Genomic DNA, 27,255 nt, shown 5'->3' on the forward strand with positions numbered 1-27,255 from the left:
AAGGAATTCATGTGTGTGTGTGTGTGTGTGTGTGTGTGTGTGTGTGTGTGTGTGTGTGTGTGTGTGTGTGTCTGCGGTTAAACAGATATTGACAAAGATGAAACAAGTTGGTGTGTGCCTCTATTTATTAGTCTCCATAAGCAATTCACTGAATAAAGCAAATACTGTTACAGCACAAAATTATTATTTTCAAAGCAATCTTGGCAACAAGTTATAGTAACAACTTCATAATAAAAAGACAACAGTTATATCCATTTCTTGCAATTTTCTTCACTTTAATTAAATAATACTATAAAATGTACACAAAGGTTGATAATTCACCACTAGATAAAACATAGAAGGGGGAGGAGGATGTTTGTTGGTGGTGTAGGAAGAAGGGTCCTTTAGCAAAATGTGAGGGTTGGGTTTATACAAGTCACAGAAAGCTGATCATCTATACATCAACACTAGCAACATAACAAAGTTGTTTTTTGTCCATTTTATTTTGTACAAAGTGGGGAGTCTTACAAGCGAGCATCATCGTCTGCACTGTAGAGTACACAAGTGAGAGTTAAGGCAGATTTTCTGTTCACGTTTGAAAAGTGACATGAGAAATGTCATGTTTTTGTTTCGTTTAGTATTTCTACTCTCTATCAAGATTTTGAATAGGAAATTGTCATTGCATATCTTAGGCTGTTGACCTAGCCTATTTAATTCCATTAAATGGGTGCTGGATTTTCGCTTTTATTCTTTCATCTCTCCCCAATGAAATAGACAGATGAAGTTATTTCCACTTCATTCCTTTAAGTAGCATTTGCAAGACTGACGATGCTGGCACTGGAGGGGTGAATTGGCCTTTCGGTCACAATGATGAAGGCGATATTAAGGTGTGTGTGTGTGGTATTGTCGGTATGTTAGGGTGAGGAGGACTATGCGTCAGGGCCACTATGCGTCAAAGGTCTGTGGAAGTGCTTAAAAAATCATAGTTGTCAGTATTTTCAGTTCAACTGTGTTCGCAGCAAAGAATATCTACCCTGACACCTAGTGGCAATTCTTAGCTATATTTTACTGAGATGCCTCCAGTCCAACAGACAATGGCAGCAGTGGTCGGCTGAAATCAGTTGAACACACACATGCACACACAGACCCAGACACACATTTCTGCTGTCAGACAGAAGCCGACCTGTTTCATTGTCTCAGTTTCAACTGTCTCCCACATCTGTCAAGAACCGCAGACACTACAAGTTTCCAGTTTCAAGGCTATATTTGTCGAAGTATCTCTGGTTCGCATTACATATGGTGATGAGGTCAAGTGAAAGTGAATGAAAGAATGGAAATTATTCCTTATTATCTCTGTTTCTTATTTGATCTCTAATTTTGGTTGAAATCATTGAGGATTAGTCAGTCCAAAAGTTATTTCAAAGTTTTCAAATGAACTGCTACTCTTTGAGTGTGCAGTAGGATGACTGCAAAAGGCTAGGTTGCCGAGTCTGGAAATGTCTTTTTTAAAGATATATACAGTACCAGTCAAAGGTTAGGACACACCTACTCATTCAAGGTTTTTTAAAACATTTTATTACTATTTTCTACATTGTAGAATATAATAGTGAAGACATCAAAACTATGAAATAACACATATGGAATCATGTAGTAACCAAAAAAGTGTTAAACAAATCAAAACAATGCCTTGATGACAGCTTTGCACACTCTTGGTATTCTCTCAAACAGGTTAATGAGGAATGCTTTTCCAACAGTCTTGAAGGAGTTCCCACATATGCTGAGCACTTGTTGGCTGCTTTTCCTTCACTCTGTGGACCAATTCATCCCAAACCATCTCAATTGGGTTGAGGTCAGGTGATTGTGGAGGCCAGGTCATCTGATGCAGCACTCCATCGCTCTCCTTGGTCAAATAGCCCTTACACAGCCTGGAGGTGTGTTAGGTCATTGTCCTGTTGAAAAACAAATGATAGTCCCACTAAGCCAAAACTAATTGGGATGGCAAATCGCTGCAGAATGCTGTGGTAGCCATGCTGGTTAAGTGTGCCTTGAATTCTAAATAAATCACAGACAGTGTCACAAGCAAAGCACACCCACACTATCACACCTCCTCCTCCATGCTTCATGGTGGGAACCACACATGCAGAGATTATCCGTTGACCTACTCTGCATCTCACAAAGATATGGCGGTTGGAACCAAAAATCTCACATTTGGACTCATCAGACCTAAGGACAGATTTACACCGGTCTCATGTCCATTGCTCGTGTTTCTTGGCCCAAGCACGTCACTTCTTATTATTGGTCTCCTTCAGTAGTGGTTTCTTTGCAGAAATTCAACCATGAAAGTCTGATTCACACAGTCTCCTCTGAACAGTTGATGTTGAGATGTGTCTGTTACTTGAACTCTGTGAAGCATTTATTTGGGCTGAAATCTGACATGCAGTTAGCTCTAATGAACTTATCCTCTGCAGCAGAGGTAACTCTGGGTCTTCCTTTCCTGTGGTGGACCTCATGAGAGTCAGTTTCATCATAGCGCTTGATGGTTTTTGCGACTGCACTTGAAGAAACTTTCAAAGTTCTTGAAATTTTCCAGATTGACTGACCTTCTGTAATGGACTGTCATTTATCTTTGCTTACTTGAGCTGTTCTTGCCATGATATGGACTTGGTCTTTTAACAAATAGGGCTTTCTTCTGTATACCACCCCTACATTGTCACAACACAACTGATTGGCTCAAATGCATTAGGAATTAAAGAAATTCCACAAATTAATAAGAAATACCTGTTCATTGAAATGCATTCCAGGTGACTACCTACATTTTTGATGCTTTATTTAACTAGGCAAGTCAGTTAAGAACAAATTCTTATTTACAATGACAGCCTAATAACCATGGGTTAACTGCCTTGTTCAGGGGCGGAATGACAGATTTTTACTTTGTCAGCTCAGGGAGTTGATCTATAAACCTTTTGTTTACTTGCCCAACGTCTAACCACTAGGCTACCTGCCGCTAATGAAGCTGGTAGAGATAATTCCAAGAGTGTGCAAAGCTGTCATCGAGGCGAAGGGCGGCTACTTTTGAAGAATCTCAAATATAAAATATATTTTGATTTGTTTAACACTTTTTTGGTTTTTGGTTACCAAATGATTCCATATGTGTTACTTCATAGTTTTGATATCTTCACTATTATTCTACAATGTAGAAAATAGTAAAAATAAAAAAAAACCCTTGAATGAGTAGGTGTGTCCAAACTTTTGACTGGTACAGTATATATATTTATTTTTAAGACTGGAAATTCAAGAAAATAATTACTGTGACACAGAATCGTAGTCTTGGCACGGGACAGGTGAAGCCTAAATGCCTGACTATCATGCGGCAGATTGTGTTGCAGTGCTTACTTTGAGTCAACAGTCTCTAATCTGAACATTGGTCTCTGGTTCCACCTGCTTGGCATACACAGACACTGGCAAACACTACTGTCATCGGGGAGGAAGTCAAGATAGAGCAGTTGGAACAATACATGGAAGGAGAGAGAATGAATCTCTAAACATCATTTTAGTTAGTGTGTGTGCATGTGCGTGTGTGAGAGAGTACATCATGGAGGGTGGTGAGTCGTTGCTGTGCGTGTGCGCGTGTCTGCAAATGCATGCATGTGTGTGTATGTTTATGTGTGTAACTCTCCCATTTTTGTAATAAAACATGCAACCCATAGCTCTGGCTGGTGTGTGAAATTACACCTCCCATCTGCGTTCAGAGGAAGAGAAAGAGGGTTCCGACCCAAAGGGAAATGGGAGAGATGGAAAAAGAAGTTGGCAAGAAGCTGGAGATTTTGGCTGGACAGATGGAGCATGAAAATCGAAAGAGCAAATTTTATGTTGACAGAAGTCTATAGGGAGAAATCTTTGTACCAAAAGACATACTTTTATCTGAACCTGACAAGCAACATGATGCTTTCTAATTTTTCTGTGCAACTGACAAACTTAGAGCCTTTTTGACACCCTCATGTGGTACACTACCCACCAATTTGGCAACGTGTGTACTGTAAGTGCAACTCATTTTGGGTAATAATACATAAGGTTCGTCATTATGTCCCTCAATAGACTCTCAGTCCTTTCAGATCACCAAGCACCAACTAGTGTGTGTGGGGGGTCTGTTTGTGTCTACCGGCAATATAAACTATAATGAAGCAAAATATACACTGCCAAAATGTTATAATGCAGACAGATTAACACTTGCAAATGACAACATTTTGAACAGGGTGAAGGACAGGGAAGTGAGATGATTCCCCATATCATAATGTAAATATGACAAAATCTTTGTCTCATTAAAGAATTGACTAATTTGTTTCAGTAGTTTGACTTTACAAATAGTTCTACAGTACGTTTGGACCAGTGTTTCCAGAGAATTATCTATGACTGACAAGCAAATTTGATTTAAGAGAGCCAGCTTCCCTTGTCAATGATAAATCCTAGTGCAACATTACGACCCTGAGCACTAGTGACGAAACAATGCTAATGGCTGTGGTCTCAACTCTCGATTCACGCAATCCCTTTGTGGTGTGATAAGCAGCAGTCATATTTTTGCTTCCATGATGAAAGTCACATCATTACCATAACCTTACTGTACACATCAGAGATGTGGCTGTAGATATATCATTATCATCAATATCATTGCGGTGTTAAAAATGTAAATACAGCCGTGATGATTACAATTAGAATTACACATCTGATTTTGTCTGACCAGGGGCTTGCAGAGAAGCAAAATAGCCTCCACGTTGGCAGAGATTGCACATTGTCCACAGTTACCCACCATCGTTTGCTGGTGAGGTCTCTACCCTGTTGTCCACAAATCAGTGAGTGAGGATAAACTTGAAAAATCTTGCCTTTTATGACCATGAAACCCACTGAAGATGAGCAGTTCAATAGTGCCAAGGTCTCCTTTTATTGTGGAGATATCCCCACTGCTCCACAAGAGAAAGGTTCTGTGACGCAAAGGGGCCCCTGGTATCTCCAGGAATAGAGTGTGCTACAGTCAGAACACAAGGATTTAACCACTCCTCTTTTTTCTTGTTATTATTCCTCAACCTGTGAGGCTCAGAAAATGTCTCCCACTGATTGTTACCTTCCATTATGAGATGTCTCTTTTTGGTTTCCAGTTCAAAACAAATGTCCTGTCACCCTCAATGGTGGGATGGGGGTTGGAGGTTAGCATTTTGTGCTGGTTGTGATCATGCAAAGGTGGGTGGGGATGACTTTAGCCTGAATTTCTTGCCACATAAAAATGCTACACCTTTCACTTTGGAACAGATTGGCTAAAAATGCTACCTTAGGCCTCTTCCAGCGAACACAAAACTGCTGGTAAATCTATTGGCTTAGCATTGTGGCTTATCAGTCTGACAGCAGAGATCTGACAGAGCATTTGCTTTGGAAGGAAGGGAGAGAGGGGCAGTGTGGGCTAAAGGAATGTGTCTCAAGAGAAAATAACACGTCTGGTCTGGGTTAAAGGTGAATGCCTCCAAGTCCCACTTCCACTGGTCCAGGGGTTATTGTGGTCGGCCTGTGCCGAGTTGTTAAGATTAGGGTGACAAGGCTAGAATTTTGAGTGCTAGTTGGCTGGGAGAGACGTTCATGGAGTGGAGGAGCGACGGGCGGATAGTGGAAGGCTAGTGTTGTCAAGAGCTTCAACAGCATACCTCATTCTGTTGGGGAGTTACTGCCATCTGTCTGAGCTGAAATATGAAAGGAGAAAGAGGATCCAGAATTAGACATGTTAGATCAGACAAAGGGAATCCCCATTCTACAGGTCTATTTTTCTACCAGACATCTCTCTCGCTCAGATCCAATAGATTTACTGCGACATGCTTGACTAAAGTAACATTAGCGTGTTATTAACCCTGACATCAATAGTATATCTTCCTTCATGGTTGTACATTTCTGTCAGCACCCTCTCTCAGATCAGGTCAAAAGCTACGACAAGAGCAGTGGTGAGGGAAACATTGCAATAGATCTATGCTGACAAAAAAGGTAATTATATGTTTGATGAAGAAAAGTCTCTTTATATTTAAACACTATGATCAAACAGTGCAATGGTATGCATCAAAATATGCTGCAAAGCAGCACAAACAAAAAATACCCTACACAGATTTAAATCGGACATCTTCATGTTTTGAATGCCTTTTTGAAAAACTGTCAGACTGTCTGATATTTTTGTGATATTTCCACACCACCTTTAGGGACAGGTACAGGGCAGAGATGATGGGAGGGGGACCTCCTTGGGTCCTCAGTAGAGGGCGCCATGAGACCAACCTTTTCTGCCTCATTTGTTCTGATTGCGTATTCGCAGGCACCTCCTCTTTAGCGGCGGCTCCAGCTCGGGGCTCCCTGCCCCTGCTGCCAGGGGAGCGCTGATGCTGCATGACACGATGGCCGTCTTGTCGCTGGGCTTTGGCAGGGGCTGGATGACACAGCCAGCCTTGGGCAGCAGCAGTGCATAGGCGTGGTCGTCATCATCGTCCAGATCCATAAGGTCGCCGTTGGCTTCCAGCTTGCCTTCCCAAGTGCCCCCCTGCACTGCCTCCTCACTTGGGCCCCTCTTACCTGGTTCCCACTCTGGCACCAAGCAGCTGTTCTCCTTCAGCGCCTCCCGCTCCAGCTCGCAGTTGGCTGGTTCGCCGCAGCCTCCTCCTCCTCTCCGGCCAGGGTCAGACAGAGGTGTGGGTAGCGAGCTCTGGCTGTGGCCGTCTGTGTGTTGACTGCAGCCATTTACTATGACATCACAGGGGGCAGGTGGGCTGCAGGCCTGGGTACGTGGTGTGCCATGGTGATTTGTGAGCTGGGTAGTGTAGGAGTTTTGGTTTGGCTGTGGGGATGGTGATGTGGCCTGGCTACAAGGCAGGAAGCCTGGCTCCAGAGAGTCACTAATGGCCTCCCTGATCTCCTGGCTCATGTCCTCTAGGCTGCTGTCCTCCTTCCCCTGCCCAGAGGTATTCAGAGGGGATGGTCCAGAAGGTGGGGGGCTGGCTGAGTCCCCGTCTCGTTCCACCTTTACCTGGACACTGGGCACCACCCGCTGGATGACCTGCTGCAGCCGCGATCGCCGGCCCAGAGTCAGGTCGATCACGCCCTCGGGGAGGGAGGCCGTGGTGGAGGCACACCCCGGACTCTCAGTCTTCACGGTCAGGTCCACCACGTCAGTCCTACTCCTCTCAGAGCCAAAGCGGGCCAGATCGTAGCCAGAGAAGCCCGGGGAGTGCACCCCGGAACTGGAGGGCCCAAACTTGTGATCCCCTCTGGAGGAACCAGGGGAGAAGGGCCTGTGGTCCTCCCCTGATGCACTGGGAATGGGGTCGTTGTTGTTGCTGGGTTTGTCCTTGGAGGTCTTGGGGTTGAAGGGGAAGGGTATGGGGATAGGGATGGGCACCGGCAGGGGCACGATTACAGGGTAAGGGACTAGCAGGGTTGGCGGGGGAACCAGAGGGGCGAGGGAAGGCATACCAAAGTTCATCATGGGTGGCATAAGCATGGGCCCGTTTGGCATCATGTTGGAGTGGAAGGGAAAACCGGGTATGTGTAGGCCTGGATGGGGTGGCATCATCCCTGGGGGGTTCCCTACCAGGTTGGGGTTGTTGGAGGGATGGTGGTGGGGTGAGAACTGTGTCCTGTGCATAGGGCTGGATGGTGGACCCAGGGTTCTCGGCGGGGGTGGTGGTGGTCCGATGCCAGGGATCATGGGGTTGGACAGGGGGCTGTTAGGGCCTGGGCCGTGGGGAGGTGGGCGGAGGAAAGGTGGCCGCATCTGCTGCATCATCTGGTGCTCCATGAAGAAGGGCAGGGGCACTGGTCCCCGGGGCGTCATCACCATTGGGGGGCTACCCAAGGGGACTCCCATGGGAGAGTGCAGAGAGGGGTGTGGGGGAGGGGGTAAGGTGGGGCTCTCGTGGGGTCTGGGAGTGGGGTTTTTGGAGGAAGGGGAGCAGACAGTGCCTGTCTCAGAGGGAGAGGCAGCGGTGGAGCTGGAGGGGACTGGCACAGAGGGATTTCCCCCAGGGGAAGGGGCTTTGCGGCGTAAGTCACCCAAGGGCGTGCCCCAGGACTCGGGGGTGAGGAGCTGCGCCCCGGTGCTGCTCTCCGACTTGCCCTCCACAGGGCCGTGTCCTGGGTTACACAGGCCCCCTGGCAGCGCCGCCTGAGTCTCTTTGTAGAAGATGTCCATCTTGTACTGGTTCAGGCATTTGGCACTGCAGAACTGGAGCCTCCGTTCACCAGCACCAAAGTCCAGGTACTCCTTGGTGTGGCGGATGTGTTTGCACCAGTCACACACCTGTAACACAAAACACAAGACAAAAGACATCATCAGGTATAATGCATTACAGATACCACACATAAGCAGTTAAAAAAAGTCAGCAACATTGCCCTTTTGCCGTGTGGTTATTCAAACAACTTTGGTAACCAGAATGTAATCTCTCAGCCTCACACAGTATCTGCAGATTAGGTACACTAAAACCTGGATTGTAATTAAATTAACTGGTCAAATTTTGTTTTGTTACAGCAAGTAAATAAAAGTAAATCTGCATGGCATGTTTGTATCCTCGTTATTGAAACCCATCTGTATTTTTGTGCTACCATTGCATAATGGCACATGTATAGTCTATATGTAGTGAGTGAGATAGAGAGATTTTCATACTAACTTCACACTGCTATGACCCTTCAGGTACAGGTAATGTACAACACATGGCGACATCTTGATAAATGCTTACAACGTGAGGAAGAAGTAGCATTCAACTGGCTTTAAACGTGAGTGCAAATCTGGATCGGCGTACTTAAAGCTTTTTAATGAAAAACACTTTGTCCAGACATGTAATTCACATTTACACCTGCCATGGGGTTTTCACCTCTTCAACTTCCTTCATAAGGAGGAACCACTCCGATAAACATGAATCCACTGAGCCGTGTGTGACAGTGGCCACAGGCACAGCCGCAGGACATAACAGCCTCAAGTAAAAGGTTTTCCCTGTAAGGCATGATCATAAGTGGGGGTAGATGAATGTGGTGGCTGGGTGAGATGGACAGACGGAGACAAGTGAACAAGCTGCCAGTAGGGGGCATGGAAGTGAGAGTGACAGCTGGGTGGAGTTTTACATGTTCTGGTGAAAATGGCTGCTGAGAACCACCTAGGTGGGTGCTATGATGCATCGCTATTCACTACTGGTGTGCAACTTTAATATGAGTGTTTTGGATATTTTTATTGCATAAAAATATTCTGATTAATGAATTGACTGCATTAAAATGGAATTGACTGCATTAAAGTAGAATTGAATGCATTAAAGTGGAATTGACTGTGTTTAAATGGAATGTGATTATCGAACCCTACCCCGGGGGCATTACACACATTGGTCAGGGCAGGGGAGCAGCCTGGCACAGCTTGTCAACACTGTGGGATGCCAGGGCCTTGTGATGCCAGGGTATTTTTCACTGGCTACAAAAGTTTCCAAAATGCTCACTGTGAACGTTCAATCATCATGTGGCTGTTCGTTTCCATACGGTTAGTTTCATTAGTGTACCTGAGATAATGAACATGACCCTGGTGAGTGGATGGCAATGGGTGGGCCAGGGAGATGGGTACAGCCCGGGCACACAACTCACTCTGCCAGCTCAGAAGGACGTGACAGCGACTCACTGAAGATAATTAAAGCATTAATCAGCTGTCAGACCCATGAACGACGTTCATCCATCACACACACCATAATCCCCCTTGTTGAATGCTAATAAATTGTGGGATGCTCCTGGAAGATGACTAGGTTCGGCTCACAGACATACATGTACTGATCCTAACCATTTAACGTTTCAGAGCTCACATATATGCCTGCCACACTTGAGTCAAATTTCGATTTGAACACGCACACAAGCACGCAAACACACACACGTCATGACAACTTCAGATTTGGAACGGTCATGGAACCCTCATAATAATATGCTACTCTTGTGTCATCCTCCTCTGAAAGCTGGCCTGATTCAGTGATTTGTACCTCATTTTTCACTAAACTAGATTTCCCATAAAGTACTTAGATCTCAGTTGATAGGCCACCCTGATTCATTCACTCTTCTTTAATCTCTCTTTTCCATCCCTTCCCCGTCTCTCAACTGACAGGTCACACATGTCAAAGAGATGGACAAATCAGTCAATGACAATCTTGTCCATAATTGGATTTTAATGTTAAACAGAGGTCTCCTCCATCACTAGATTTCAGTCAAATGGCCACTGTTAGAAAGGCTGTCATAATGTTAGACATGACCATCAGAGACCATATCTGTAGTGCTCTGTACTGTTATAGTGGCGCAGCATTACGGGACCAAAGACTAGTGTTCCATATACTGTCAGCCTGGTTTCATAGACTAGATGTAACATAGTAAACAAAAATCTGGTACACTCAAATTAGTAGGATATGTTACGTTTGGTATGGGTACATAAGACAGAAGGTTACGTGTTCGAATCTCATCACGGACAACTTTAGCATTTTAGCTAATTAGAAACTTAGCAACTACTTACTTTTTTTCTCTACTTTGCAACTACTTAGCATGTTAGCTAACCCTTCCCTAACCGTAACCCTGTAACCTAACCCTAACTTTAACCTTAACCCCTAGCCTAGCTAACGTTAGCCACCTAGTTAAGGTTAGCATTAGCCACCTAGCTAACGTTAGCTACAACAAATTGGAATTCGTAACATATCATACGTATTGCAAATTCAAAACATATTGTACGAATTGTAATTCATAAGATATCAGATAAATTGTCATTCGTAACATATACGAATTGTAATTCACAATATATCATACGAAATGGATGATGGAGATCCACAAATTAATGTTACGTCTAGCCCTGAGTCCAAGTTGACACTGTAGCTCGGTACTCTTACAGGTGAGTGATCAATAGTCAGCCCTTTAGCCTTGATATCAGTAGTCTTCTTTTTAAACTGTCCATTTGGTACACAATGACCCATAGCTAAAAAAGTCTGAAAAGTGCTCTGAGAGTTGGGTTCAATGATGGTAAGCCTGGATATTTTAAATTATAAATGTGTTGACATTTTCTTGGGCTAAAAAATAAGACAGATGGAGAGCAATTAACGACTTTCTGCACCGTGAGTGAAATTTCACTGTGCATTACCATAATGGAGTTATTTTTTATCTCTCTCTACTCACTTCCTCTCCTGCACAAAGATGTTTGCAGTTTAATGTAATTATGGTCATTTATTTCAACCACGGCCTTCATACTGGCGGTCGCTCTGGCTCGGTTTAACCATTTGCTTTGCTGTAGGTAATTACCTAGCTACCTGGGCCTCCCGAGTGGTGCAGTTGTCTAAGGCACTACATCGCAGTGCTAGCTGTGCCACTAGAGATTCGGGGTTTGAGTCCAGGCTCTGTCCCAGCTGGCTGTGACCGGGAGACCCATGGGGTGGCGCACAATTGACCCAGCGGTGTCTGGTTAGGGGAGGGTTTGGCCGGGAGAGATGTCCTCACCACAGCGACTCCTGTGGTGGGCCACAGCTGTCACGGTAGCCAGGTGTATGGTGTTTCCTTTGACACAATGGTGCGGCTGGCTTCTGAGTTAAGTGGGCATTGTGTCAACAAGCAGTGCGGCTTGGTTGGGATGTAATACTGATTTCTAGTTTGTCTAGAGAATTTTGTTTTTGAAAACCTCTCCATCTCGCTAACCATCTGCTTAAACACTTAACAAAGTGATCAGCAAGAGAACAGATTCTGATACTGTGTGTGATAGTATGTGCTGGAGGAACGATATCTGATGGGGTGGAAAGTATTATTCGGGAAATTATATTATGGGGACCAGTATCTGCTGGGGGTACAATATCTGGATCATGATAATCTTATGAAGCTTGCAAAACAAAGTGGGTATATTCCATCACAAATAATTGAAATGCATTCATTGAACCTGACACGATTCAAATAGAAAATGGCCAATGTTGTAGAGCTGATCTTTACATGTGAACCGCATGTCCAATTCTATTACTGGATTGAAATGTATTGAAATGTCACCAAAAAAAATGGTCAAGATAAAATTGGCAGAAAATTCCTCATTATGGAACTATGAAGAGAGAACACAACATCTGAATCTAACACAATGCAGAATGAAAATGGGAAAATAAAACAATTTGAATGAAAAAAGTATATGATTCACTTTAAATCAACGTAATTGTTACATTCTCTAAAAACAAACCTCTTTCCATTATTCAACACATCAAACAGTCATGAATATCAAAATATGTCATTACATTTCTAGCCATCAAAAACTTAAACTCTATCTTTGTTAAACGTTTTAGTCCTTACAAGCACATCGCTGTTTGTCTTGAAGACAAGCCTGGGCGTATCCTTAGAATAGCTGTGCTGGGGTAATTTCTCACCACGGCCGTCTTCGTCTCTCGCCTGAGGGGAGAAATAACGGCCTCTTTTTACGAACGGACAAAATAAACAGGTGGACAGAAAAGAAGAAGGGAAAAGAACAACAAACTTATGAATGGAAAGACACCGACAAAGGTAAAATGGTGAACATGCATTTGGGTTGTGGAATCATATGCAGGTTCTCAGCATCATAAAATAAAGCCATGTGGAACGTGTGTGTGTGTGTGTAGTAACTATAGTTAATTGTTCACATTGACAGCTAAAGAGCCTAGATGTTATATTGGCATTATGAACTGTGAAAGAGGGGAATTCTATGAGATTGCAGATTAATCTAAACATTGTTATCCGGGGAGTAAATGCTGCATTAATCATATTTAAAGACTTCCAAGGAGAAACAACTGTTTAACAATATCACAAGCAATGTCCCAGTAATAAAGGTTAAAGGAAAGAGGATATGGGATTTAAAATTCACCAGCATCACTGGGTTGACGGGATGCTCTCTCTTTTTACATTGGCACTAGACACTGTGCAGTCACATCTATAAGCATTGAAATTTACACACACACACACACACACACACACACACACACACACACACACACACACACACACACACACACACACACACACACACACACACACACACACACACACACACACACACACACACACACACACACACACACACACACACACACACACACACACACAGATGTGTCATTGTGTCATTATCCAGTCTCCATTTTGTGCTGTGACCCTCTGGTCCTGTGCCAATTCATTTACATATAGTGCTAATGAGGTGCTGGCACAGTGAACGAGGCATGAGGGGCACACACACACATACACAAACAGAGAGAGGGAGAGAGAGAGCGATGGAGAGCGAGTTCAACCAGCACCAGACATAGTGTCGGGTGAAAGTACAGTCATACAATGGGGACACCATGTCCTTTACTGGGAATCAGGCACAACTGTGTTGTATGACGAGACTGAGAGTATGAAGGAAAACCGACTACCTGGTGATAAACCCAGACATTGGCTATGAAAGTGCCTACCCGCCATGGGTAAAACATTTGTCCATCCAGAGAAGTCAAGCTGCATTTTGAAACAACTTTCCTTTCAAAAAATCATATAATCATTGGTCATCATTTCTAATCATCAGAGTCTGTTGCAGTGATTATGGGTGACGATGACCCACTCTCCACTTTTTGGAAGGAAAGCTGTTTCAAACGTTACTCTTCCTCAAACTACTCCTTGGCTATTAGAAATGTTATTTACGCAAATATTACCACAGCTTATTCCCCTGGAAAATCCAGTAACACTTTTTATCACAGAAAATATGTGATGTCTTATTGTTGGAAACACTATGACAACTAAATACAGTTGCAGTCTGGCTAAAGTGTCCGGTGTAAACATGGCATCACAGTTCCACACCACCAGTATCTGTGCCCATTGGTGACTAAGATGCCCAGAGGCAGTGGCACACCAGCTGTCACTGTGCAAGCCTCCATCTGGGCATCAGTGCCTGCACAAGTGTGTGTGCTTTTCACCTGTCAAGAGGTGTGTTTCCCAAAAGGTATACCCTCACATATATACACACACACATACCCACAACAACAAGAAACAAACAATCATGGACACGTCCCATCGCACAAATACACACACATACACACACATACACACTCACACATTCTCAAACGCATCTAGCACAAATTCACAACTTTCCACCCACCTGGGACAACACACATCTTTGGGCCAACCTCCTCCTTCTGTCCTCTCATTAGATTAACCAGCTAATAGGAAATGTTCCTTGAACATTCTCTTTTTGTTCATGTTTGGTTGTGAGATAACAAGCTTGTTTAAGCTTGTCAAGTAACTTATGTACTGCTGTTGTAAAAGTGATCTTCATGTCATATTACAATGATCTACAAAGTCAGTGTTTATTTATCTGATTAACATTTATTCTGTCGGTAGGTGCGCTGATTGGTCCAGCCAGGCCTCTTTGTTGTGATTTCTAATGATCATCAACCTTTACCTAAAAAAGAAATACAAAATCTAAGCCCGAAGCTATCTAGCGGGGATAGTTAGACTTTGAGAGGAAGAGAGAGCATGATATGACCATGTCTGTGTAGTGCAAGTTCAAGCTCTGGTTTCTTCCCTCAAACTACTCTCTAAGTTTCCCCCTTTCCCTTTTTTTGTATTAATCGCTGTCAGCTATGAAATAATCACCTCCCTCACTAGACTCTCCTGCTGCGACATGGGGACCTATAGGTTCCCTAGCCAGGACTGAATCACAATGAGGACAGGTAACACACTTCATCAAACACACACACATCTTATTCCGTGTGTCTTCCTTGATACTGGATCCAGATGGTAAAGTAAATTGCAGAGTGTGTCAGAGCAGTGCAGGCAACCGACAGCCTGTGTATAAAAAGTTGTGTCTGTTTGAGGTGATGTGACATTACTGGGGTTACGTAAAGAAGCACTTGCCTGGAGGGACCTCAGAGACAAAGACAGAGATGGAATTTTACAGGTCTCTAGAGGTGTAAGGAAAGATTCCTGAGCCATGAAAAAAGATAGACGTATTACATCAGAAATGGGCTGTAAAATACAAGCTAGGGCCTCTTCACTTGGACTTTACCCTCTCTAGTGCTTTTACATGATGTGAGGGGAGGGCTGAGAGAGAGAGTGTGTATCTATGTTGAATGCCTATGTGAAATAAACAAGACTAGTCATTAGATGAGCTCAAAACTGGATCAAAACTCTTCTACCCCCAGCCACCCTATCACATGGCTGAATGTTGGTATTATTCCTTGTGCACTGGATGGATGGTGTTGTGCAGTGGCAATGGAGGAAACTGAATCCTCCTCACCCGCGCTCGCCATAAGAGGAGATTGGATTACGCGGACGAAGCAGCTGTAGATATTTAGCGAAACATGATGCGTCTCCACTGCCCACCCCTACGCCACCCTACTCGCTATGTCCTGGCTCCCCTTTCAGACACAAACAGACAAGATACGTTTTCAGCCATGCCATTTTTTTTGTTGGAAAAACTGGAGGGTTTGGAGTTGTGGCCAATCTTGTGGGTGCATGAAAAAAGAAACATGTGGATATCACTTACACAAATGGCCTGCATGAATGTGAGAGTGTGAGACATAATATAGAATCTGCACCTCCTCAGCAGACAAGGACTTTCTGTGCTCTAGTCATGTCTGTTTTCCTAACGTGGGAATTCTGTCCCTGGATAGCTCTTCACTTTGGTCCTTACTCACTGAAATGCAATATCACTTCAGTTGTGCTTTTGTTTATATATCTACGTACAGCACTCATAGAAGTGTCAAATAAACTTAGACTTTAGTGTGAACTGTCACTTTACGACTAGCAATACTTAACAAATGTGGGAGAAACCACAGCAGGTACAAGGTAACTCATGCTATGAAAATTGATAATGTGAACAGAAAAAACTGGATTCCCGTACAGTATCTTAAATTATCAGACATATGTATACTTTCATTTCAACAGCCGGTAGCATACAGAGCTATGCTAAGTGATTATGTTTTGATGAAAAAAGGGAAAGGAATAAAGACATAAATAAAAACATATCATACTTACACTGTAATTCCTTACATATCCAAGCTTAGGTATAAGAAAGAAAGCAGAATGTTTAACTTCAGAAATCAGGACAAATTAAAACACTATTTACTTTATGGTCTGTCTTTGTAAAGATAATATATACTGATAATTGGAACCAATGCTTGTTTGAAAGTCAACTGCATAGGGTGTGACTGAAACCGTGTTTATGCATGTTCAATGATGAAACCACAAGCCAAGGATGGATATTGGTTTTGTGTTATTCTACTACAATGGGTACTCAAAAGAAAGGCCAAAACTCAGGAGCGAAATATCCAAAGTACCTAAGCTTCTGGGCTCCTCACCCAGCCATCTAGTGGAGATATTGTACAAAGTTGAAAGTTGGTCAATACAATTCCTAAGGACTGACAAGTGTCCTACAGCATCTTAATCTGAGAAATCAGGAAGAGTGGATGTAGGGAGGAAGTGATGTATGTCAGTACATGTATGTACCACATGGTCTTGTGTGCATTTGCATAATTGGTTCATTAATGAGATGGGAGTGTTAAGAAGGAGTTTACCTTGTTTCTCTTGAAGTAGGCTCTGCGGCAGGCGGCAAAGCATTTCTCACTGCAGAAGCTCTTCAGCTCAGTGCCCATGTTGAGGGAATAGCGTTTGACGCCAACCTTCTGACACCATGCGCACATGATCTGGACGTTAGACACATCCTCGTCTGGGGGACCACAAACACAAACAGACACAATGTGAGGATAACTGGATAACACTCCAGCCCCCCCCCCCCCCCCCCCCCCCCACCCCCCACCCCCCACCCCCCCCCACCCACCCAAACAATCTGACAGCCACCTGTCAAATCTCATCATGTGAATGATCCGACCAACAATGCATCCTGACAGTATTCCCCTTCCAGGCAAAAGAGGACAGTGCTTCCCACCCCAAGTTTTTTTTCTGCAGTCATGAAGGCAGTTAAAGACATTCTGACTAGACAGATGCCCTAAGAAATCGCTGTGGACAAAAATTGTTTGTCGATTTTAAAAAGCTTCAGCTGAAGTCTACCTAATTAAATTGCAGAGGGCTTCATTGGAGATTCATTAGAACATGGAAACTAAACACCCTCCATGACATCAAATGGGTCTCTCATCTTAAACAAGGGTTGCTGGGTAATTTACATTGCTTTTTTAGCCCCTCGGTGTTGTACTATGTGGAGAGACTTCTTCCTGTGAGACTCACAATTATCACATTATGACTAAGTGTGTGCAAAGGTGAAAAGAAATATGCCCATTAGTCTTTCACCTCCGCTCGCTCCCTTATCACACTGTGGTGGGTACTGGGAAGGCTTTTTCCCTCTTGTTAAGCTTAATAGATCTATAGTGCAAATCTGTTTTAAAGGAAAGACATTTTCAATTAAGGGGAATAACTCCCGGGAGGCCCAAAGATAGCACCGTGGCCACAGCATGCATATTTTATGCTCCTTTATGCTCCTGCTGCATGGCCCATATTGAGAGATCTCTGTAGAGGTAGGTGTGAATGGGGGTAGAAGAGCTATATTAATATTAATTTCTTCTTTCTAGAAAATTTTCCTTGGGTAGTTCCCCCTCTACATGCCTCCATTATTGCATTGTTTTATGTCTAAAGTCCCATGGCAACCTGGCAGTAATTAAATAAAATATTTGGCAACAACAAACAAGTTGAAGTGTGGCAGGTAGCCTAGCGGTTAAGAGCGTTGGGCCAGTAACCGAAAGGTCGCTAGTTCGACTCTCCGAGATGACAAGGTGAAAAATCTGCCGATGTGCACTTAACCCTAATTGCTCCTGTAATTCGCTCTGGATAAGAGTGTCTGCTAAATTACTAAAATGTAAAGTGTTCATTTGAAAGCATCTAATTATTTTCATACAAAAAGGTCACTTGACGTGGTATGTTTGCATTCAGATTTTTCTGGCCTTTTTCTCAGCTCTCGTTATGCGTTTCCTTATTAAAGAACTCACATCTGCTGGGAGAGAGCCTTGTACTGTAATTACGCAGCGCCCATATTAAATACCTCTATCATCCAGTGTACCTGCACCTCAAAAGCCCCTCTATTGCTCTTGCAGGGCATATGAATAATTCAAAAGGGGTACAAGTTGGATGGGCGGTGGGAGGGGGAGTGGGAGTGGGGGCGGTTGGTGTTGAGCTGTGAGAGAGGGACCATACCATCTGTTTTCCCCCCTGTGCTGTGTTAGGTTGTGTGAGGCTGTGAGGCTGCCTCTAGGGTGATGCCATGGCACTCTCCTCTCCCCATGCAGGCTGATGAGCCTCTTGAGTATCACGGCACACTTGAAGCTCTCTGTCCATGTACATTTCCACTGAGTTGACCAGGTGATACTGACACTTAAACAGTTGGAGAAGGGGAGCCTGGGGTGTCTGTCTATGTATTTACAGACCTTTGTTCCTCATTTATCAAGTGATTGTAAAACTGACAGTGGATTTGAGCACTGAAATGGCAGTGATTCGTTAGATTGGTACTACACTGTTATGTATATTTGGGATTCGATTGTAGGATCCATTCTGATAGTCCTTAAAGTGCAAGCTTAAACACATGCAGTATGTTTGTTGTTTTTAGGTGTGTGTGAAGTGTTTTACCTGCTGGTGGCTTGATCATGGGGGGTGGGATCAGTGGAACTATGATGGGCATGTTCCCATGCTCCCTGGTGCTGGGTGTGGAGGTGGACGGGGTGGTGGAGGACTCTGTCACTCCGTTCCTCAATATCGGTGTAGAGTGGGAGCTATTGGCTTGGTTTGGGGAGACATCACTATTCTCCCCCAATCCTCCTGGGATTTTTGGTAAAGAGTTTTCTGAGGGAGACAAAGTGAGTGTGCTGGTCTTTCTGGAGTTGCTGTATGTAAAGCAATGGAAATGGACATCATTGATCACTTCAATGAATCCAAACAAATATGCTTTTGATGCAAGATGGGTGTCCTTTGTGTTACCCTGGAAACCATGTTGGCAGCTTTGATTAGATAAGGCCCTATGCTTGCTCAATGCCTGATGTGAATTTCTACAATTTTATCCAACATTATAATCAGGGATCACCATGTAGAGATTCCAGAGACACTTGTTTAATCACCAATAGGAAAGCAAAGTGCAGTTTCCTGCTGAAACACAACTACACCATAATGACTGGATGATGCAACTACAGCAGATTTTGAACTGGATAGCCTGACTGAATTGCCTCATCAATCATGATAAACTACTGCCAAGTTGCAGCAGTACTTTCCCCAGCCTCTGTCCCTGACCCTGCAGAGGGAGTTTGCAACTCAGCATAGACAGTAAATGTCACATTTTGCATCACTTGTAATACCACTTGCAAAACCGTATTTTTAGATTAAGAAGTATGTTCCTGTGCACAGAAAATAGCTTTTTCAATGAATCAACAACTGCAATGACCAGATAAATAAATATCTGTCTCCATGGTTATGCTCACCTTTCAGGACAGAGATGTGTTGTTGTGCCTCTCCATCTGGGTAGTTCCGTATGTCGATGTTGTCCTGGACTCTCAGGTCCACCTTGTCATAGCCATACCAGCCAAGCAGCTCATTCATGGTGTTCTCTGCAAAACTCTGCAAGACAAGAGACACAATATTTGCCATTAGGATTAACAAGCATGAACCTCGTTTCACTATTACATCACAATGTAATGAGGGGAGCAATGAGGGATAAAAGGGGTTGTTTGCATATGAACAAGGTTTTCTCCCCCAAAAACACACAATAAAGGAAATGCTTGTTATATGAAACAAAGCTACATGTTTTTTGAATGGGTTGCTCCAATTTCCTGCAATAATGCTTAATATATTCACAGTAGCAATTATTCACTGATGGCAGAATCCTAACTAGAGATACGTACACACGTACTGGATCAGGACAACTTGACAGCTGACTTATCCCAGACTGGTTTGATCAAGGCCTCAATTTACCAACACATAATCTAATAGTTTGATCATAGCTTTTTACAGTTGATTTCCAGAAGCAATCCACATGAGTAGCATGTAACAAGTCTATACTGATCACAGCACAACAATTCCACATTGTCTACGTATCATACGTTATACAGAATTCCCAACCCATTAAACCATGACTGAGAACGACCACAGAGTTATTTTCACTGCACTTCCACTGCAAATCTACACAGGCAGTAATATCCAGTCAACCCCACCTCACATCCTTACATGTAAGGAGCACAATAGTGTTACTCTATTAAGACAGAACCCTCTGCCCCTCATACATTAAACCTGAAAATCTCAAGACACTCTCATAGTAGCACCAGAATCGTATGTAGACAGAGTTTGGTCATCTTTAGTGGTGCTACTGTATGTTCATGTTGTATTTCTAACAGTTCAATTAGCTATCTAATTAGTGAATGCTACATGCTGACCAGACCAGACATGTAGCATGCGCGAGCGTCGCAAAATAAATGTAGAAATCTATGTTATTCAATTATTGCACCAACACTGCTCGCACGGGTCTGCGATGCCAAGGGCTAAAATAGAACTCCTGTCTATTTCTGACGCAGATCGCGCTGAAAGTCCTGCCTCTCCCATCTCCTCATTGGTTTATAGAAGCGGGTACCCACTTGCCATCTCCTCATTGGTTATACCCACGTGGGTGATTGAAAGGCAAACTATTTGCCGGTCGTCGTGGTAATACTATGAAAGTTTAGATGTCGATCACCATATAAGTTCAAAGATGAAAAAGCCTGGAAGGAGGAGAGATGACTAGAAACGATTCGGTTGGCCGTTTTATATGTGGATTAATTGTCGGAGTAGAGGACCTTGCGCATTTCAGGTAAAATAACAACTCAATGTTTATATCCCAGGACAAATTAGCTTGCAACAGCAAGCTAGCTAAATAGGACAAATTAGCTAGCAAGTGCAAGCTAACTAGCTAAATTGCCATACATGTTTAATGCTTTTTGACCTGTCCCCAAATTAATGTCATTGGTTCAGAGTTTGTTTTGATATTTTAACCTGCTTGTCGTGATCGCGTTTGGTTTAGGGGGACAAAATAAATGTATGCACGATAGCGCACAATGGCGCACGCGTGCAGCCGGTTTGGGTTCCGTGTTAGGCTACCCAGGAAACATTAACATGGCTGCCATAGCATTATGTGATGTCATGTAAATGACAAATACAGCTTTCTGCCTGCAATTTCAATGGACAATCTCTCGCTCTCTCTCAATAAATCCAAGATGGCGTAGCAGTCAGACATCTTTGTCTTGTCCCATGTACATATCTTTTTATATCTTTTTTTTTCTTCTTTGCATTCTTTTAAATATTTTTCCTAAACCCCAACTTCAAAATACTCTCCTGCAACCCGCCTCAACCAATGTGGTGTGGATCTGGGGGGTTTTCTAAAGTATTTCTACTTACATCGGAACTGGAACTCCTCAACTGAAGCTAACTAGCTACCAGCTACCAGCTATCAGTCAGCTAACCACTGCTAGCGGTCATCAGCTAACCTTTAGCTCGGAAAGCTCTCGCAAGTTCGTACAACGCGTTTCAAACCAGAGCATACCGGACCTATTTTTCTCTCCATATCCCCGGATTCCTACCACAAACTCTGAACTTTTCATCTGGACCATTGCAGCTAGCGAACCGCAACCCGGGTTGACTACTCCTGGCCAACGTTTCCATCCCAGAGCAAGCACCAATTAGCCTGGAGCTAGCCCATGCTATGCCCATCTCCCGGCGAGGGATCCTGGGCTACTCCTGAAGCCCACTCCTCGGCTACAATATCCGGACCCCTTCTACTGCCGGTACGGGGCACAGAACCCTGCCGATTCTTCACGACTTGAATACCGACATAATCTGCCCGAGGATTCCAACAGACCCCCCAGGCGCGACGTCACCTGAAGGCCCATTCTGCTAACCGCGGCCTGCGAGCTATCTAGAGCATATTGGACTGATAGCTGATCCATCGGACAGTTTCTTGGACCTCTCTGCTACTTGGAACTCTACTAATTCCACGACTGGTCTATCGACGTCACCGCACGAAGAGGCAAAAACAGACTTTCCCCCATCGCGACATCCCTCTAAGGCCCTTCTGCTAACTTGCTAGCCCCGGCCTGCTAACTGCTAGCTTGCTAGCACCGGCCTGCTAACTGCTAGCTTGCTAGCACCGGCCTGCTAACTGTCTGAATCGCCGTGTCCCCAGCCAGCCCAACCACTCACTGGACCCATACGATTCACTTGGCTGCGCATGCTTCTCCCTAATATCAATATGCCTTGTCCATTACTGTCCTTGTTAGTGATTACTGTCTTATTTCGCTGTAGAGCCTCTAGCCCTGCTCAATATGCAACCATGTTGTTCCACCTCCCACATATGCGATGACATCACCTGGTTTAACGTCTCTAGAGACTATATCTCTCTCATCATTACTCAATGCCTAGGTTTACCTCCAATGTACTCTCTTCCTACCATACCTTTATCTGTACATTATGCCTTGAATCTATGTTATCGTGCCCAGAAACCTGATCCTTTTACTCTCTGTTCCGAATGTGCTAGATGGCCAGTTCTTTTAGCCTTTAGCCATACCCTTATCCTACTTCTCCTCTGTTCCTCTGGTAATGTAGAGGTTAATCCAGGACCTGCAGTGTCTAGCTCCACTACCACTCCCCAGGTGCTCTCATTTGTTTACTTCTGTAACCGTAAAAGCCTTGGTTTCATGCATGTTAACATTAGAAGCCTACTCCCTAAGTTTGCTTTATTCACTGCTTTAGCACATTCTGCCAACCCGGATGTCTTAGCCGTGTCTGAATCCTGGCTTAGGAAAACCCCCAAAACCCCTGAAATTTCCATCCCTAACTATAACATTTCCCGCCAAGATAGAACTGCCAAAGGGGGCGGCGTTGCAATCTACTGCAGAGATAGCCTGCGGAGTTCTGTCTTACTATCCAGGGCTGTACCAAAACAATTTGAGCTTCTACTTCTAAAAATTCACCTTTCCAGAAAAAGTTTCTCACCGTTGCCGCTTGCTATAGACCACCCTCTGACCCAGCTGTGCTCTGAACACCATATGCAAATTGATTGCCCCTCATCTATCTTCTGGGCTCGTTCTACTAGGTGACCTAAACTGGGACATGCTTAACACCCCGGGCTTCCTACAATCTAAGCATGACGCCCTCAAACTCACACAAATTATCAATGAAACTACCAGGTACAACACCAAAACCCGTAAACATGAGCACCATCATAGATATCATCCTCACTAACTCGCGCTCCAAATACACCTCTGCTGTTTTCAACCAAGATCTCAGCGATCACTGCCTCATTGCCTGCATCCGTAATGGGTCTGTAGTCAAACGGCCACCCCTCATCACTGTCAAACGCTCCCTAAAACACCTCAGCGAACAGGCCTTTCTAATCGACCTGGCCGGGGTATCCTGGAATGACATTGACCTCATCCCGTCAGTAGAGCATTTTTCTACAGCTGGCCATGCTTTCCACCTGGCTACTTCTACCCCGGTCAACAGCCCTGCGCTCCCCACAGCAACTCGCCCAAACCTCCCCCACTTCTCCTTCACCCAAATCCAGATAGCTGATGTTCTGAAAGAGCTGCAAAATCTGGACCCCTACAAATCAGCCGGGCTAGACAACCTGGACCTTTTCTTTCTAAAATGATCTGCCGAAATAGTTGCAACCCATATTACTAGCCTGTTCAACCTCTCTTTTGTATCGTCTGAGATTCCAATAGATTGGAAAGCTGCCGCAGTCATCCCCCTCTTCAAAGGGGGAGACACTCTAGACCCAAACTGCTACAGACCTATATTTATCCTACCCTGCCTTTCTAGGGTCTTCGAAAGCCAAGTTAACAAAAAGATTACCGACCATTTCGAATCTCACCGTATCTTCTCCGCTATGCAATCTGGTTTCAGAGCTGGTCATGGGTGCACCTCAGCCACGCTCAAGGTCCTAAACGATATCATAACCGCCATCGATAAGAGACATTACTGTGCAGACGTTTTCATCGACCTGGCTAAGGCTTTTGACTCTGTCAATCACAACATTCTTATTGGCAGACTCAACAGCCTTGGTTTCTCAAATGATTGCCTCGCTTGGTTCACCAACTACTTCTCCGATAGAGTTCAGTGTGTCAAATCGGAGGGCTCGTTGTCCAGACCTCTGGCAGTCTCTATGGGGGTGCCACAGGGTTCAATTCTCGGGCCGACTCTCTTCTCTGTAAACATCAATGATGTCGCTCTCGCTGCTGGTGATTCTTTGATCCACCTCTACGCAGACGACACCATTCTGTATACCTCTGGCCCTTCTTTGGACACTGTGTTAACTAACCTCCAGATGAGCTTCAATGCCATACAACTCTCCTTCCGTGGCCTCCAATTGCTCTTAAATGCAAGTAAAACTAAATGCATGCTGTTCAACCGTTCGCTGCCTGCACCTGCCCGCCCGTCCATTATCACTACTCTGGACGGTTCTGACTTAGAATATGTGGACAACTACAAACACCTAGGTGTCTGGTTAGACTGTAAACTCTCCTTCCAAACTCACATTAAACATCTCCAATCCAAAATGAAATCTAGAATCGGCTTCCTATTTCGCAACAAAGCATCTTTCACTCATGCTGCCAAACATACCCTCGTAAAACTAACCATCCTACCGATCCTCGACTTCGGCGATGTCATTTACAAAATAGCCTCCAACACTCTACTCAACAAATTGGATGCAGTCTATCACAGTGCCATCCGTTTTGTCACCAAAGCCCCATATACTACCCACCACTGCGACCTGTATGCTCTCGTTGGCTGGCCCTCGCTTCATACTCGTCGCCAAACCCACTGGCTCCAGGTCATCTACAAGTCTCTGCTAGGTAAAGCCCCGCCTTATCTCAGCTCACTGGTCACCATGCAGCACCCACCCGTAGCACGTGCTCCAGCAGGTATATCTCACTCGTCACCCCCAAAGCCAATTCTTCCTTTGGCCGCCTCTCCTTCCACTTCTCTGCTGCCAATGACTGGAACGAACTGCAAAAATCTCTGAAGCTGGAGACTCTTACCTCCCTCGCTAGCTTTAAGCACCAGCTGTCAGAGCAGCTCACAGATCACTGCACCTGTACATAGTTCATCTGTAAATAGCCCATCCAATCTACCTCATCCCCATACTGTATTTATTTATCTTGCTCCTTTGCACCACAGTATCTCTACTTGCACATTCATTTTCTGCACACCCTACCATTCCAGTGTTTAATTACTATATTGTAATTACTTCGCCACCATGGCCTATTTATTGCCTTACCTCTCTCATCCTACTTAATTTGCACATGCTGGATATAGATTTTTGCACTGTATTTTTGACTATATGTTTGTTTATTCCATGTGTAGCTCTGTGTTGTTGTATGTGTCGAACTGCTATGCTTTATCTTGGCCAGGTGTCAGTTGCAAATGAGAACTTGTTCTCAACTAGCCTACCTGGTTAAATAAAGGTTAAATAAAAATAAATAAATACATATATAAATGGCTCAGAGTAGCACTATTGTCTCACACGGACAAGGGGGCTCACCATGGAGTAGGGCGGGTTGCCATGGAGATCACCCGCCTTGCCTGCCCATGGGTGGGCCCGCTCATCCCGAACCTGATGAGACACGAGTCATTTCATTACATTCTGGCATTGAACTGTCAATCAAATAGTACTCTATCAAGCATTTAATTGTCAATTACGGGCTGCCCTGTCAATACCACTGGATCAGGGAGGTAATTTCATTACATGAAAGCGTAATCAACATCAGTTATAACATCAGCTCAGAATCAAAAACTGCAGACGTGGAATCACAAGGCATGATATACAAGTAACATTTAGCCAAAGAAAAAAGGCAATGTTTTAGAAATATAAGCACTGATAATATACTTATATCTTACACCAAGAACAGACTGAGACAATACTAGGCTAGCTGCTTCACATGCCGATCATGTATATATTCATACCACATCTACTAAAGCGAACATCATGTCAAATCAATAATAATTTTGTTTTCATTATGACATTTGTAATCTATGCCCTAACCGATGAATTGCTTTTCAAAAGTTCCCTAAGCATCCATTGATAATACTGCCAGTCTTTAGCAGGGATGACCAGACCCTTAAGTGAGGTTATTCATTACAATCAGTTGGTCCAACACATTCGTTCAGGGTGAGGTGAGTTACCCCAACATCAATTCGGAGTGCAGCTGCACGAGACCCGATGGTAATGCCTGTGGTAAATTTGGGTTGACTTTGAATATCCCTATGGGGCTAGTTAGGGACCATCCGTAAATTACACAATGTACATGGGACAATATGTTCAAATTCCAATAGCTCCAAATTTCAATGACTTAACCACCCCCAGGACTAAGTTTGGGAAACCCTGTCTTAATATACCAAATCTAAAATAAGGCAAAATCAGCCGTCCTTTAAAAAATGTTTGCCTTCTGCCCCTCTAGAGCAGTTGAATATTCCAGTCACTAGGTGTCACTAAGGATGCTGAGAGTCATATCCACCACTTCACTGAGACTTCTTAGTCACTACACTCACAACAACATAACATGAAAAGGCACAATGTCTGAGTTTCATCACCAGTCAATATCAATACTTATGGAGATCAAAAGATATAAACACATCAATAGTTAGTGAAAACAAAATCTAAGACATCATGACATCAAACACAAAAGGTCAATTGAAGTTTGCATGAGACAGGTTCAATGAATAAGTTTGTAGTCCCTACTATTGTCTCGGTTCGATTCTGCTGCGCTACTTCTTTCAACCACTTCTGAGGTTTTTACATGTTACAGAAGAACATTGACTCTTGCTTGCCCATTGACTAAGTGCTTGTTTGACTCAGATGTGACTGGATCACATTACTCAAACAAAATGAAAGGGTACAAAGCCAGCAACGGTCATCTGTCTGTCTCTCTCCGTCTTCAAGAAACTTTGCCCTCGTCTTTGCTCCCTGTCCCCTCTGTCACCCTGCCACTTCCAGAAAGAGGGAGTGGTAAAGTGAGTGGAACCCAATCTGTATGGCAGGTCATGAAAGAAGCACACAGGCTTGATGAGGAGGGGGGCAGTGCTATGGTGCTGTCTGGTCACTGATAGTCAACTGTTTATTGCAAATGTGCAAACTCTCTGGGCTGGACTAAACCTCTTCTATGGCTATCCAATTTATCAGGCTTGTCCTACAGAGTGTCCTTCAACCCTGGTCCTACAGGACTTTGTTCCAGCCCAGGACTAACACACATGATTCAACTAACCATCAACCTCTTAAGCAGT

The 27,255-nt window shown here is 44.0% G+C and overlaps 1 protein-coding gene across 8 annotated transcripts in view; it reads right to left on the minus strand.

Moving 5' to 3' along the window:
• Positions 1–107: 107 nt before the first annotated feature.
• The window catches only part of LOC129811818 (sine oculis-binding protein homolog A-like), a 38,347-nt gene continuing 11,199 nt past the window's right edge, over positions 108–27,255 (minus strand). Inside the window, exons 2-9 of one of the 8 annotated variants that reach the window (XM_055863457.1) lie at positions 25,517–25,588; positions 19,431–19,566; positions 18,589–18,801; positions 16,533–16,684; positions 15,994–16,017; positions 12,313–12,408; positions 6,571–8,293; positions 108–5,702 (exon numbers count right to left, since the gene is read on the minus strand). In XM_055863457.1, the coding sequence (XP_055719432.1) occupies positions 5,668–5,702; positions 6,571–8,293; positions 12,313–12,408; positions 15,994–16,017; positions 16,533–16,684; positions 18,589–18,801; positions 19,431–19,566; positions 25,517–25,588 (2,451 nt within the window). In that variant the 3' untranslated portion in view covers positions 108–5,667. Of the gene's footprint in view, positions 5,703–6,279; positions 8,294–12,312; positions 12,409–15,993; positions 16,018–16,532; positions 16,685–18,588; positions 18,802–19,430; positions 19,567–25,516; positions 25,589–27,255 lie in introns of all 8 variants that reach the window. The other 7 variants (XM_055863450.1, XM_055863452.1, XM_055863451.1 and 4 more) reach the window with 7 other exon arrangements.

This window comes from Salvelinus fontinalis, chromosome 15, assembly GCF_029448725.1.
Source record: "Salvelinus fontinalis isolate EN_2023a chromosome 15, ASM2944872v1, whole genome shotgun sequence".
Classification (NCBI taxonomy): domain Eukaryota; kingdom Metazoa; phylum Chordata; class Actinopteri; order Salmoniformes; family Salmonidae; genus Salvelinus; species Salvelinus fontinalis.